The 15,594-nt window shown below is 37.6% G+C and overlaps 1 protein-coding gene across 5 annotated transcripts in view; it reads left to right on the top strand.

Annotated features, from left to right (window-relative positions):
* Positions 1-10,380, top strand: part of LOC124605906 (uncharacterized protein C7orf26 homolog) — a 42,660-nt gene extending 32,280 nt beyond the window's left edge. For all 5 annotated transcript variants that reach the window (XM_047137853.1, XM_047137855.1, XM_047137854.1 and 2 more), the window contains exons 6-7: positions 4,952-5,217; positions 9,992-10,380. In XM_047137853.1, coding sequence (XP_046993809.1) covers positions 4,952-5,217; positions 9,992-10,080 — 355 coding nt within the window. In that variant the 3' untranslated portion in view covers positions 10,081-10,380. The remainder of the gene's footprint in view (positions 1-4,951; positions 5,218-9,991) is intronic.
* Positions 10,381-15,594: the final 5,214 nt, after the last annotated feature.

Here is a 15,594-nt window from a genome sequence, read left to right as displayed (position 1 = left end):
AATTAAATGTTTTCATTTAACAGTTTTTGACAAATTGTATGGTAAGCATTTCGTATTGGGCAGAATGCTGTCTCTGCACAGGCACCAGCATTTGGCGAGCAGTACAGCCAGGACAAAATCCACCTCCACACAGAATGCAGAGAACATGTGTGTAGCCATGAAAGTATTAATTATACTGTCCCAGAAACTTGGCATTTGCACCACAATACTGGTCTCATAATTATGATTATATTCGAGCCAGTGCATGGCAACAGCTGATTTGCTTGGTTTTTTTAGTTGGGTGTGTCACTGATGTTCCTTTCATCTCTTCTCGACTGTTCTCATAATCTGCCCAACATAAGACATGCCACATTTACATGGAAAATGATACACATCCAGCTTTTGGTGATCTAGATTGTCTTTAACATTGCAAAGCTTACTTTTTATCTTAGTTGAAGGGAGCAAGATATACTGGATGCTGTGTTTTCATAGGAGTCTATAGATCTCTCTGGATATTTGGTCAGCATAAGGTAGGTAGACAATTTTTGGATGCCCTTCCTCAGTCTGTATCAACCGCTTTCTCAGGTATTCTTGATTTTGATTGCATCACCCTTTCAATTTGATGCTCTGAGTCCCCACTCCTTCGGAACACCAGTCATAGGTGTTGGAAATCTCTGGTGAGGCACTCCTTATCTGAAAGTGTTTGGACTCTATGGACTGGAGTCTTAAGCACCGAATTTATAACTGGTGGCAATGACTAGAGGCATGGAAGTAGATGTCAGTGTGCGTAGGTTTTCTGTAGATACTGTGACTCGGGGATCCATCTGGTCTCTAACCCATCAAGGAAAGGTAGTAGGCTTTATTTTTCAAATTCCATTATGAGTTCAATATTGCAATGGTAGAGTTTAAATGTTCCAGGAACTCTTGAAGCTTTGCACACCATATGGCTGTACCATGAATGTTTCGTCCACATACTAATAGAAACATGGGTTTCATCTACCAATAGAAATGTGGGTTTCAACTTGGCATATTCTAGTGTGTTTGCCTCAAAGTGTTCCGCATATAGGTTCATCATGAGGCGATAATGGACTACACATCACCAAGCCATCAGTTTGCTAGTAATACTTTCTGTCAAACAGAAAATAAGTTGATGTCAAAACACACTAAAAAGTTCTATCAAACAATCTTGGAACTTCTCTGCTATGAGTTCCAGGGAATCGGAAAGCGGAACTCTTGTAGACAGGTAGAATACGTCGACACTGGTCATCATAACCTTATCCTGGAACTACAGTTGACTAAGGCAATGTACAAAGTTGGCAGAGTTGTGAATTTGGTGTTTGCACTTCCCCACATATTCGCTGTGAATGCATTTCAGGCGTTTTGCCAGCTGGTAAGTAGATGCGCCAGTATTATTGTTTGTTATAGAGCTGTTCTTTCTCTGTGTGCCGTAGAAAGGCCATATAGTAGCCATGATAGCAGTGCTGCTTGTGTTTGAAGACCCTTAATGATTCTAGGTGGCAAGCCTGACTCATTGAGAAGAGTCCTCATCTTCCTCTCAATTTTATTCATAAGACCAACAGCTATCTCTCTGTATGAAGTGTCATTCAAAAGATTGAATATCTTCTTATTGCAGTCCACATGTGACATTAAGACTGTAACGTTGCTGTTGTTAGCTGGCAGAATTCCAGTTTCCTTGTTCTCCTACAGATTTTTCAGTGCTACTCATTCTCCCTCGAAGATGTTTGATCTCAGTGTAGGTGCATTGGTAAGTGCTCTGCAGGTTTTGTGGTGAACACCTGCTACTTATGGTGGGAGAGAACCTGCAACATGCTCCACAGAGCTGATGTAATCTGCCGCTGGTAGCCTTTTAGGTGTGGGTGTGAAATGGTGGATACCCGCAAACTGAGTAGATCTCTCCACTGGAACAGGAGTAATATGTAATATTTATGCAAGGTTGTCCCATATGCTTTGCTACTGTTAGGCAGCAATGATGTCAACTGGCTTGGTATTCTTGTCTGGTCAGCTCATGTGGTCACCGCAGTTGCAACTGAAAGGTGCCTTAAACTCCACCTGTCAGGGTGGTGGTGCATTTTACAGAGTCAGTGTGTTGAATGGTTACTGTTGCATTTGACTTAAGCTTTCTTACTCCACTGTGGTTGTCTTCACAATGACAGTATCCCTCTTTCCCTGTGATGTTATTCTACAGCAGTGGTGCTTTGGGCACCCAGTTCTTAAAGTGTGTAGCAATTAAATCTGTCTTGTGGCCATATTACTTATAACATCTATGGTCCTTCCTTGATGGCAATTCACCTGGCATCCTGATGTGCTTTGCTCATCTCTTATTCTACTAGAGAGGACTTCAAAATTTTACTCAACTGTGCTAAGCATATTATTCTGTGGAATGTTAGTATGGAACAGATGTTTTCTATATTATTTAATGAAATCATTAATACACTGTATCACCTTGTGCAAAATTACTAAACTTTAACTGAAACATGAAAAAGCACTGTTAGCACAATAATATTTAAATATTGTACAAATTTGGTATGTGTTGCCACGAATATGTATGTTTAGCATATTTCTAGAATGCCTAGAGAAATTTCAACGTAACTTCGCTCATACATGGCATAATCAGTAAGCTTGCATTTAGTGAAACTGTTTTCAAGATAACAGCTGAATCTTCGTTGTTGTATCCATTTCTGTATTGTTGTAATACTAGAGAGAAGTTACTACTCTGCCAAAACTGCTCATAGCAACAAAGAAAAGAATTGTAATTCTCTAGCATGTTCATACATTAAGAATACTGTTTCATATGGTAGGGTTCAAATGATAGAGATGTGCTAGCAACAAAAAGTACAGGGTTGTTATAATTAAACTTCCTCTGCTTGAGCCAATGTAGATGGAAGACTATTTACCATATGGGTACCCAACCTTAAAGGAATGATGTTCACAATGTGAGCAGCAGGATTTGTGTTGTTAGTAGTGTTCGTGCCATGAGTCGCAGTTAGACACCAGTACTGGCATGTGTAGTAACTAGCCAAGCTTTCGGAGCCAGTGGCTCAGAATGGTTGAAGAGGGAGGAAGAGGGGTGAAGGAAAAGGGGTAGTGCTAGGAAAAGGGGTATATCTTGGAAAAATCACCCAGAACTGCGGGTCCGGGAGACTTACAGCATGGGATGAGAAGAAAAGACTGATTCATTGTTATATGCTTGTAAAAATATATTTAGTATCTCACTTACTATTCTGTGCTACTGTGTGTCAAATTAGACATCATAATCAGTGCACCAATCATGTGATGTGCATTCTTCACAACAGCGTAGAGTATTTTGGAGTTTCTGAAAGTAATAAAGAGGATGTGAAAATGGTAATTGAAAAGCAGATAACGAGCGGAAGATCATATCTTACACCATATAAAACAGATACAGTCAGACTATGGGAAAATTTTACTATTGAAGCAAAACTGGCAATTTTACGTTCAAATTACCATTGAAAGCTATAACAATACCTTTATATAAGTGAATATGTCAATAATAATTCATGTTGTTATAATTAATTCAGTGAAAATGTAACCACAAGTATCTCTGTTTATAAAATATTTTTATTCTGCGGGACTGTTTTCCACTGTTCACCCAAATCTGAAATGTGCCACACTGTTTTGTACGTGTTTTCAAGGTGGTATAGCCTTTTTGAATGACTTAATCAGAGACATTTTCATGATATAGGTAGTAATTTTTGAATAGCAGAAGTAAATGACAGTTGTAGTAACCATTCTTAAGAAAGAAAAGCATAGCAATTAAATAATAAAGAACTATAGTCTGAAATGTCATATCTATCTGTTGGAAATTTGGGATCTTAGAAATTGCAACCAATGATGATCCAAGTCTTCTTGCCTTGTCGGGATGTGGTTTGGGACTTGAACTAAAAACCTTATAATTTTAATGGATAAATATGCAATGATAGCTTAATATCCATAAATTTATGTAATAAAATGCTGCCAACCGCTTACTAAATATTAAAAAAATTTGGGAGAATGTAATTTAAGTGATTGACTGGTTGTAGTGTTCATAAAGTGTAAATTTCAGTGGTACTTGTGATGATGATTAGCTTTGCTGCCAACATATAGCACATGTCTGGTTGTTCTAGCACAAACTCTTAATCTGTAGTTGTATATCTATTCTGAATATTTCAGTTATAGGGTTTTTGTACCTAAATATTAATTTATCATTGTCCTACATTTTGTGCAGTTACCTCGGGGGTGAAATTTGCATCTTACATAATCATGCACTCTCTGTCACTGTACCATCATCCAGTGACGAGGGTCATGTGCCCATTTCACATGTAGTTGCTGATGTCATGGTGTTAACATTGGCACATGCATGAGTCATCGGTTGTGGAGGACCCTCATTAGGTGTGTTTAGTGCACTGTGTGTTCAGACACACTTGTACTCTGGCTAGCATTAAAGTCTGATGTTAGTCACACCACAGTTTGTCGCCTGCCCTGCCTTATCAGTCTGCCCAGCCTATGACGTGATATCTAATGAGGAGTAGCCGCCCAGCACCATGACGACGTCTGGACCTGGTTTCACCTTGGTTTCACACACTTGTTGCAGACGCTCACCGCAGCACTCCTTGAACACCCAAGTTGTTCAGTTTCTGAAATGCTTGGGCCAAGCCTCCGGACCATCACAATCTGCCCTTGGTCAAACTAAGATAGATCGTGCATCTTCCCCATTCTGCACACAGACAGCACACTTACTGATACTGCACACACAGTGCATGTGCTGATAACAGTCATTTCTCGCCAGGTGACACTGCTATTGCCTGGACGGGTTTATATCGGTAGTAGGCGATAATTTTCTGGCTGATCATTGTAAATGTAGATAGAAAATATTTCTTGTGGTTGAAATTTTAAGAATGTTGCTTGCTTGCAAGCAGAAGGTTTGTTGTGTTTAAATGACTTTTAAAATCCACAGGTGGTGTATTTTGGCTCCAGTCCTAGGGTGGGAGGAAGACAGTACTCATCAATATTGGCGGCTACAGTTGGCCCTCCTGGAAAGTACATTGGAGCAGCCTTGTGAGGGTGCAGTGTCAGCAAGACATTTGGGCCAAATGCTGATAACACCACTGCTTTCTGCTTCATGCCACAGTAGGAACAGGAAATGTCAACAACTAGCTCTTGATAGGTTAGCGCAGGCAATCCAGGTCCTAATGGCACAAAATGCAATTGTGGGAAACACACGTGAGTTAATTTTTCCTTTTTATGACTGTGATTTTTGTATTTTATCATATTAAAGTTATATTAATCAGTAATTACAAATAGTTAGTTGAGGTTTTAAATATATGGAAGTTTTTTTCGTGCATTTTCATCGAGAAAAAAGTGTTTAGTTTTATGCTGTCCATGTACAGGATTTGTTTCTGACAAAGAAGTGTGCTGGCAAGTGAATTTGCTTTAACTAGTAATGTCTTTTTTTTTTTTTTTTTTTTTTTTTTTTTTTTTTTTTTTTTTTTTAGTAAGATTTAATTTTCTCGTGTTCCTGAAGGAAAACTTTTAAATTAAAATAACAAAAACCATCACATCATATAGCAAAGAGCGAAACATCTGGCAGTTAAAAACAAAAATAATAGCTAAATTAAAAGCTCCATGTAATGTGAACTCTCTTTACATATTACAAATACCTCTTACTGGCAATTATTGCAGTACCTCGTTGTTCATGCTGGATCATCATCTTATCCCTCACTCATCATCTTTGTATTTTTCATTGAATAGAAAGTCTGTTGCCATGAACAGTTCTTCATCATCTGTGAGCTGTTGGATGCTTATTTTCACAATTCAGTCTTTGAAGTGGACCAGTATTGTTCTCACCATGTTGGGCCCAGTATTGTAATGGAAAGGCACCTGCCAGGAAACTGAGAGGTCACAAGACCGAATCTTGGTCAGTGGATTTCTAACTTTTTGTTTTAACCTAGCCTTTACACTTAGTGATGTGACAAACTGCTAGAAACATGTGATTCCACATGAAACCATAGGTCCCCTTTCCATGTTTGGGTAACTGGGATATGTTAGGAACATGCAAGTCGCTGAAGGGCGTCCAATGAAAAGACTTGCAGCAGGTCATTGAGCCATATGAAATTATTATTATTATTATTATTATTATTATCTTTCCTTTCTCAGACCTTAGGTCTGGTTCGGAATGAAAGTGACGCGGACCTTGATCAAGCGTCACTTCCTTTTAACTGTACGGTATATGTTACATTGCGTTTAAGAACTTTCGGGTAATTGAACATGTATCAATAATTACGGATTTCTGAAGTTGTATATATAAGTTTGGATGTAGCTGTATTGCATTGATGTACTGGTGGATATTGCGTGGTATGACTCCTGTAGTTGAAAGTATAATTGGTATAATGTCAACTTTATCCTGATGCCACATGTCCTTGACTTCCTCAGCCAGTTGGATGTATTTTTCAATTTTTTCTCCTGTTTTCTTCTGTATATTTGCTGTATTGGGTATGGATATTTCAATTAGTTGTGTTAATTTCTTCTTTTTATTGGTGAGTATGATGTCAGGTTTGTTATGTGGTGTTGTTTTATCTGTTATAATGGTTCTGTTCCAGTATAATTTGTATTCATCATTCTCCAGTACATTTTGTGGTGCATACTTGTATGTGGGAACGTGTTGTTTTATTAGTTTATGTTGTATGGCAAGTTGTTGATGTATTATTTTTGCTACATTGTCATGTCTTCTGGGGTATTCTGTATTTGCTAGTATTGTACATCCGCTTGTGATGTGATCTACTGTTTCTATTTGTTGTTTGCAAAGTCTGCATTTATCTGTTGTGGTATTGGGATCTTTAATAATATGCTTGCTGTAATATCTGGTGTTTATTGTTTGATCCTGTATTGCAATCATGAATCCTTCCGTCTCACTGTATATATTGCCTCTTCTTAGCCATGTGTTGGATGCGTCTTGATCGATGTGTGGCTGTGTTAGATGATACGGGTGCTTGCCATGTAGTGTTTTCTTTTTCCAATTTACTTTCTTTGTATCTGTTGATGTTATGTGATCTAAAGGGTTGTAGAGGTGGTTATGAAATTGTAGTGGTGTAGCCGATGTATTTATGTGGGTGATTGCTTTGTGTATTTTGCTAGTTTCTGCTCATTCTAGAAAGAATTTTCTTAAATTGTCTATCTGTCCATAATGTAGGTTTTTTATGTCGATAAATCCCCTTCCTCCTTCCGTTCTGCTTAATGTGAATCTTTCTGTTGCTGAATGTATGTGATGTATTCTATATTTGTGGCATTGTGATCGTGTAAGTGTATTGAGTGCTTCTAGGTCTGTGTTACTCCATTTCACTACTCCAAATGAGTAGGTCAATATTGGTATGGCGTAAGTATTTACAGCTTTTGTCTTGTTTCTTGCTGTCAATTCTGTTTTCAGTATTTTTGTTAGTCTTTGTCTATATTTTTCTTTTAGTTCTTCTTTAATATTTGTATTATGTATTCCTATTTTTTGTCTGTATCCTAGATATTTATAGGCATCTGTTTTTTCCATCGCTTCTATGCAGTCGCTGTGGTTATCTAGTATGTAATCTTCTTGTTTAGTGTGTTTTCCCTTGACTATGCTATTTTTCTTACATTTGTCTGTTCCAAAAGCCATATTTATATCATTGCTGAATACTTCTGTTATCTTTAGTAATTGGTTGAGTTGTTGATTTGTTGCTGCCAGTAGTTTTAGATCATCCATGTATAGCAAATGTGTGATTTTGTGTGGGTATGTTCCAGTAATATTGTATCCATAATTTGTATTATTTAGCATGTTGTATAGTGGGTTCAGGGCAAGGCAGAACCAGATAGGACTTAATGAGTCTCCTTGGTATATTCCACGCTTAATCTGTATTGGCTGTGATGTGATATTATTTGAATTTGTTTGGATATTAAGTGTGGTTTTCCAATTTTTCATTACTATGTTTAGGAACTGTATCAATTTAGGATCTACTTTGTATATTTCCAATATTTGTAGTAACCATGAGTGGGGTACACTATCAAAAGCTTTTTGGTAATCAATGTATGCATAGTGTAGTGACCTTTGTTTAGTTTTAGCTTGATATGTCACCTCTGTATCTATTATCAGTTGCTCTTTACATCCTCGTGCTCCTTTGCAACAGCCTTTTTGTTCTTCATTGATAATTTTGTTCTGTGTTGTATGTGTCATTAATTTCTGTGTAATGACTGAAGTTAATATTTTGTATATTGTTGGTAGGCATGTTATGGGGCGATATTTTGCTGGGTTTGCTGTGTCTGCTTGATCTTTAGGTTTCAGATAGGTTATTCCATGTGCAAGTGTATCAGGGAATGTGTATGGGTCTGCAATGTAACTGTTAAATAATTTAGTTAGATGTGCATGTGTTGAGGTGAACTTCTTTAGCCAGAAATTTGCTATTTTATCTTTTCCAGGGGCTTTCCAATCGTGAGTAGAATTAATTGCTTGGGTGACTTCATGTTGCAAAATTATCACTTCAGGCATTTGTGGTATCATCTTGTATGTGTCTGTTTCTGCTTGTATCCACTGTGCATGTCTGTTATGTTGTACCGGGTTTGACCATATGTTGCTCCAGAAGTGTTCCATGTCTGTTATGTTTGGTGGATTGTCTATTTTAATGTGTGTGTTATCTATTGTCTGGTAAAATTTCTTTTGGTTTGTATTGAATGTTTGGTTTTGTTTCCTTCTATTTTCACTTTTTTTGTATCTTCTAAGTCGTTTGGCCCAGGCTTGTAATTTCTGCTTCTTTTTGTCCAACTGCTCTATTGCTTCTTGTTGTGAGATTTTACCTAACCTTTTTCCTTTTTTGTCTGATATTTCATTTCTTATAAATTGTGTTAGCTGTCCGATGTCTTTTCTCAGTTTTTCTATTCTGATCTGTAGCCTGTGTTGCCATGCTGGTGTTGTGGGTTTCTTCTGTGTGTTGGTTCGTTCTGATCTCTGTCTAGTGTGTATATTTAGTGTAGTGAGTGCTCCTACATAAACCAGTAATTGTAACTCTTCCATAGTTGTGTATTCATTTATTTTGTTGTGTATGATTGTGTTGATAGTTTTTATTGTTGTTTCGACTTGTGGGCTATTTGGTGGTCTATGCAAGAATTATTATTATTATTATTATTATTATTATTATTATTATTATTATTGCCATCATCATCATCGTATCATCTTTTGCTACATCTGTCATAGTTTTCCATTACTGTATGTAATTTAATTTGCTACGAAGTATCAAAAGAATAGCAAATAAATCCTATAAAGGTTATCGTTTTTATTTGGATCATTACCAGTCTCATAATATTTGTCAAAATGGGATATAGACACTACATGAAAGGACAAAAATTCAGTTATGAGAAATGCTGTTAGATATTGAATTATAATCTGAAGCGACTTTGGACATTGTCTAACACAAATGTGTCTACTGATCAAAACTTTTAGTTCTTCACATATAGTCTGTAGGTGATCATTTATCGTGAAACCCTTTCTAAGACAACCTTTCGTAAATATAGACTACCATTTGGTAGATTTTTCTGAATGATACATTCTTCCATACTGGCTGTCATTGGTTGGATTAAAATGTACCTTAATTTTGTATTTACTGCTGCACATTTTTATCTGTTGACTCATTTTCAAATGATTGTAAGCTGAATCCACCAAAGGATCAAGCACTGATTATTTCATTTCTTAGAAGTATGGTACAGCTTTGAGAATACGATTCAGTGTTACATTTGGCAAATCAAACAGAAATATCTGCCACAGAATGTAGTGATACATCTTCTGTTTTCTGACATATGATTCCCCTAGAGACCATTAGGCATTGTGTTGCTGGACTGCTATAAATGCATTTAATGGTGTAGCATTTAAATAACAATCTTTCTGATATTTCTTGACATTCATTACCATTAATTTTGTGTGTCACTAGATAATGTAAAGATTACAAAATAAAATTATTGAAGCTGTTGTTTTCTTTCTTTACAGAAGAACTTCTCTCACAACTTGAATTATTGCCAGAAAATAGGCTCCTTAGTCTTGTCATCAAGAAACATAAAGTGATAACAATAGTGTAAACACAGCTAAGATGAACAAACTGAGCATTTGATCAACTGGTGTGTCATAACAGCGAAATAGTGTGCAAAAATAATAGCAAGTGGCTGTACAGGAATCGTTAGAATACAGTTCATTGCCATTGTGGAAGTCTTACCAAAGTTCCTCTCGTGCATTATATTTTCCATATTTTGCTGTTTTACTGAAGTAACTGCAGAGTCTTATATCGTGTTGTCATTGTCAATTTTGTTTTGAGTCATAAGCTCAAAATTTGTATCTCATTATTTTGTTATGTAAAATATACATTTACTAAATTGTTATAATTTGCTTCTTTTGGATTATGCATTATACAGTGACCGGCAGCTTTTATAAAGATTTTAGTTTAGCTTTACTCAATTTAATTACTGAAACAACAAAAGTTCTGCATGCTGGACATAATAAGATAACATGATCTTGGAAAAACTCGTGATGAGTCACCCAAGAGTGCCCATATGATAGTTTGTGGTGGTGGTGGTTGTGGTGGGGGGGCAAACTGTGGGTATGAAGTATTTTTAATATTTTGGAAGATGAAAGGTGTCTTGTAAGTAGCCATACTATAGTTCCAGTTACAGCCCTGTTAAAAACTTCCATAATACTGTCTGTTAAATTATTACTATTTATTTTTTAAAGAAAAACACCTGACTGCTCTATATTTCTTCCTTTCTCCTTATCCTTAGACCGAGCAAGGTGGCGCAGTGGTTAGCACACTGGACTCGCATTCGGGAGGACGACGGTTCAATCCCGTCTCCGGCCATCCTGATTTAGGTTTTCCGTGATTTCCCTAAATCGTTTCAGACAAATGCCGGGATGGTTCCTTTGAAAGGGCACGGCCGATTTCCTTCCCAATCCTTCCCTAACCCGAGCTTGCGCTCCGTCTCTAATGACCTCGTTGTCGACGGGACGTTAAACACTAACCACCACCACCACCTTATCCTTAGTTATGGGCACTCCTGTGGTCCACAAACCATGGGATGAATGTAGACTACCATTCACTACAAGGAAGAGTGGTCATTAAACATGTGTAAAAGAAATTGAGCTTCGCAAGTCATCTTTCAAATTTCCAATCTTCTTATCCACATATAGGTATGCTGCTGCTCTCACCTCACATTTCTCTCTGCTTATTACTATAGTTATCCATTCACTGTCAGCTTCAAATCAATATGGCTTCCAAACACAGAATTTTTTGACCAGCTAAATTATGATGTGTTATATGTGGTTAGGAGGGGGGGGGGGGGGGGGGGGGGAGCACAATGAAGAAAGATTGATGAAGAAGAGAGAACTAGACACTATAAAGATTTCGCAGCCACACAAAATATGGAGCAGTTGACACAAGTTAAGGTGTGCAGTAGAGTGTTGACTGAGCAATGAGAAAATAATCATTATCAGTCTCTTTCTCTGTGATAATGTACCTTCTCTGAATTCATATGTTATTTACAAATCAAGGAATAAAGTTACAAGATGAGAGTTTCAGTAGGATCTGGATAAGGTAAAACCACTATGCTATCACTCTGTCGCAGAGTGGTCAGCATTTTCAACTGCCTTGCAGAGGACCCAGGTTAAATTCTCTGCACTGCCAGGGCTTTTTCTTTCATGAAAGGGCTGGACTGGGATCCACTCACCCTCAAGATGCCAGTTGAGGAGATACGTGAATGAAAACTTGTGACTCCAAGCCAACAATCTCTGGGAGAAGTGTGTGTGTCCACTCCTTACCGCATCAAAATGACTCCATACGTCTGAGGATGACATGGAAACTGGTCGGCATTGTGCAGTCCTGTAGGCCTGATCTGCAGAGTTTAGTTACCTTTTTTTTTAACCACTGTTCTATCAAACAGTTCTTATACACATTGGAATCCACAACCTAAAACACACAAGGCTTCACCTAGCAGATAGATAGAGGTATATTGCTTGCACATCAGCATGTGAAGAAAAGGACTATACGAGGGTGTTTGAAAAGTCCGGGCAAAGTCCAAGAAGTGGCGCCACCAGCACATATCAAGGACATGTTTAGTTAGTAGCATCTTTGGAAAGGACGCACACCAAGTTTCAGCCATATTAGTCTATTTCTTTGTGTTTGGCATTCATGTGACTCAAGGAAGTAGAGTTATTGTCAAAAAATGGACGAAAAAGAATTTCGTTTGGTGATTAAACATTACTTTATGTAAGGCGAAAAACCTCAGGAGACTAAAGAGAAGCTTGATAAATGTTACGGTGACTCTGCACCTTCGTTAGAACACTTTATAAGTGGTTTCAAAACTTTCAGAGTGGCCATATGGGTACAGGTGATGCTGAACGTTCTGGACGCCCTGTGGCGGTTACGACTCCAGAAATCATTGATAAAATCCATGATATGGTGATGGATGACAGAAGAGTTAAGGTGCGTGAGATTGCTAGTGCTGTGGGCATCTCGAATGAATGGGTACATAATATTTTGCATAAACCTTTGGACATGAGAAAACTATCGGCAAGACGGGTTCTGCAGTTGCTCATGCTTGACCAAAAACGGAATTGTGTGAAGGGTTGCAATGATGGTTAGCAGCTGTTCAGGAAGAAATCCGCAGGACTTTAAGTGTCGTTTTGTCACTGTGGATGAAACATGGATACATTATTATACTCCTGAGACCTAAGAACAGTCTAAACAATGGGTTACCAAGGGAGAATCTGCACCAATAAAGGCAAAGACCATTCCTTCAGCAGTAAAGGTTATGGCGACTGTCTTTCGGGATTCACAAGGGATAATCCTCATCGACTCTCTGGAAAGGGTAAAACTATTACAGGTGCATATTATTCACCCTTATTGGACCGTTTGAAAACCTAGCTGCAAGAAAAACGCCGACGATTGGACCGCAAAAAAATCCTTTTCCATCACGACAGTGCACCAGCACACACCTAAGCAGTTGTGGTCGCAAAATTAATGGAAATAGGGTTCCAGCTCGTTTCACATCCCCCCTATTTCCAGACTTGGCTCCCTCGGACTACTATTTGCCCTACATTTGAAGAAATGGCTGATGAGATAAAGACTTTATTCAAATGAGGAGGTGATTGCAGCAACTAATAGCTGTTTTGCAGACTTGGACAATTCCTATTATTCGGAAGGGATCAACAAATTAGAACAGCATTGGACGAAGTCTAAAAGGAGACTGTGTCGAAAAATAAAAAAGGTTTACCCCAAACACGTAAGTAGTTTTTATTTTTGCACGGACTTTTCAAATGCCCCTCGTATAACTCCTAGAAAATTGAAAAATCACAGATCCCCAAGTACAGGGGGTGGTGTAGGCAACATTACAGTGCTGCAGTTGTTTGGATCCAATATGTAGTTGTGAACATATTGCCATTTAGTTACCATGTAGCACTGGAATGGTGTGGAATGTGCTATTGCTTTGAGAGTGTTTATAAGCAGGTTGTTAGTGTGGCTGCAGCACAAAGGGTATTTTGACAGCATTACCAGCTAGAACATCTTGGATGTGTCCCATCTGCTCATGAGATTACAATGTGGATGGGTAACTTTGAAGAAACTGGTTCAGCCTTGTAAAAGAAGCCTCTAGATGACATTCGAATGGTATATATTGCAGAGAACATTCAGTTGTTAGAATTTCTGCAAGAGGAAACCTTGCCATTCCCTTTGACAGCAGGCACATGCAGTAGAGATTGGGCAATGAAATATACAGAGAATATGGTACAAATTTAAGTTCCACCCCTATAAATTGCAGGTTGTACAGCAATTAAATCCACAAGATCCTGTGTCACATAGGGAATATAGGTAACGTGTGTTCATTAAAATCATCAAGGATGCCTTATTCCTTAACACCTTGTGGATATAAGACAAATACCACTTCCTCCTTAACAGATATGTTAACATACAGAATTTTTGTTACAGGGCACAGAAAACTCCCTGAGAATTTCACGAGCATCCATCACATACTGCCAAGGTTATACTATGGTATGTTGTATCCAGCCATGGTGTCATTGTCCCTCACTTTTTTGAAAATGTGGTTCCAGTAGGAAGGAGTCACATTTCGTAGTGTTCGACAATTGATGGAAGATGTTTGGCAGTTGTTTGGAAGGCACGCCATTTCACATAATGGTGGTTTTCCATGGCCTTCTAGATCTCCTGATGGAGTATGTGAGATTTCTTGCTGTGGGGACATCTTAATGCAATGTGTACTGCACTTTAGCTATCCGTGAACTTAAACAAGATTGAAGACAAAATCACTGTCATTCCCTAAGACACACTACACCAAGCATTCTGGAGTTTCCATAACAGGCTATTAGAATGTGAACACCAAAAGCTATGTCTTCTTTAAGAAATAAAAGAGACAGTTTGTGAATTATATAATGAAAACATAAGTGACATACTGTATGTATGGACCTTTGTCAATAAAAACATTTTTCCTATGTTTATTCATGTAAATTATACTAATCAAAATTTCCAATTTCACTGTGCCACCTCATAGAAATGACAGAAAGCATTGTACAATTTGTTGTAAGCATATATGTAAAATGCACACCAAGTTAATTTGTGAGTTCTATGTAGAAGAGTACAGAGTTTGAACATTTCATTTCTTGTAATGTGAAAAAAATATTAACTCTCTTTTGTCTTAAAATGTTAACTAAACTTAATTTTTAAAATGTAGTTGTTTTGATATTAGTCTTTGGGAATATAACTGAAATATTTACTTTCTATTTGAAACAATATAAAAATGCATATTTAAATAATTACCTCATGAGATAAAAGGATACATACTTCTTTTGTAGTTTAGATTTAATTTAAATTGACGAGGCATTATTTCTTGTGTTTTGATATAGGATGTAATTACTTAAACCTATCGGTGAGTAGCAGTTTATCCTTTTCATTATATTGTTGGTATTCCAACCAGGACATTGCACTGTTCATTTTACCTAATGGCTTTTCTTCCATCTCACAACCCTGTGATGTTTTCCTGTGTTACTTTTCTCCAAAGCATTAGTCTATTCAGTATCGATTCTTTCTCTTCTTTCCTTTGTTTTTCATCGCCTTCCAAACCACATAGACTCTGACATCCGAGCAACACTGTATCAACAGTCTTGTCTGCACACAACACGCAGCTTTGTGACCGCACAGATCGTTAGTGCAATTTCTCATGTTCCAAATTGTTTCTGCTGATAATTAATCCTAGTGATCAGAGTTCCTTCTTCATACTCTTGTATTTTCTCATATTATTTTCCACACCTACCTGTGTCACACAAACTTGTGAACCTGAACCTAACCACTTGCTCCTCCTGCCCCTCTGTCTTTTCTCTTAGCCTAACATGAGCATACTCCCATAAATCATCCTTTTTCTCCACAATTTTCTGCATATTTGTGTGTATTTTTACTTATTTGCGTGTCTACATATTTGCGTGTCTGCATATTTTTGTTTGTCTTTTTCTCGTATCTGGCTCGCCTCACAATCACCTAACACCTTCGTTTGCCCTTTTCATACACAATGTCCCACTTACTCAATGCAATTCCTGTCACAATG

Source organism: Schistocerca americana, chromosome 3, assembly GCF_021461395.2.
Source record: "Schistocerca americana isolate TAMUIC-IGC-003095 chromosome 3, iqSchAmer2.1, whole genome shotgun sequence".
Lineage (NCBI taxonomy): Eukaryota > Metazoa > Arthropoda > Insecta > Orthoptera > Acrididae > Schistocerca > Schistocerca americana.
The sequence above is the reverse complement of the archived record's forward strand: the minus strand, read 5'-3'. Positions and strand labels throughout refer to the sequence as shown.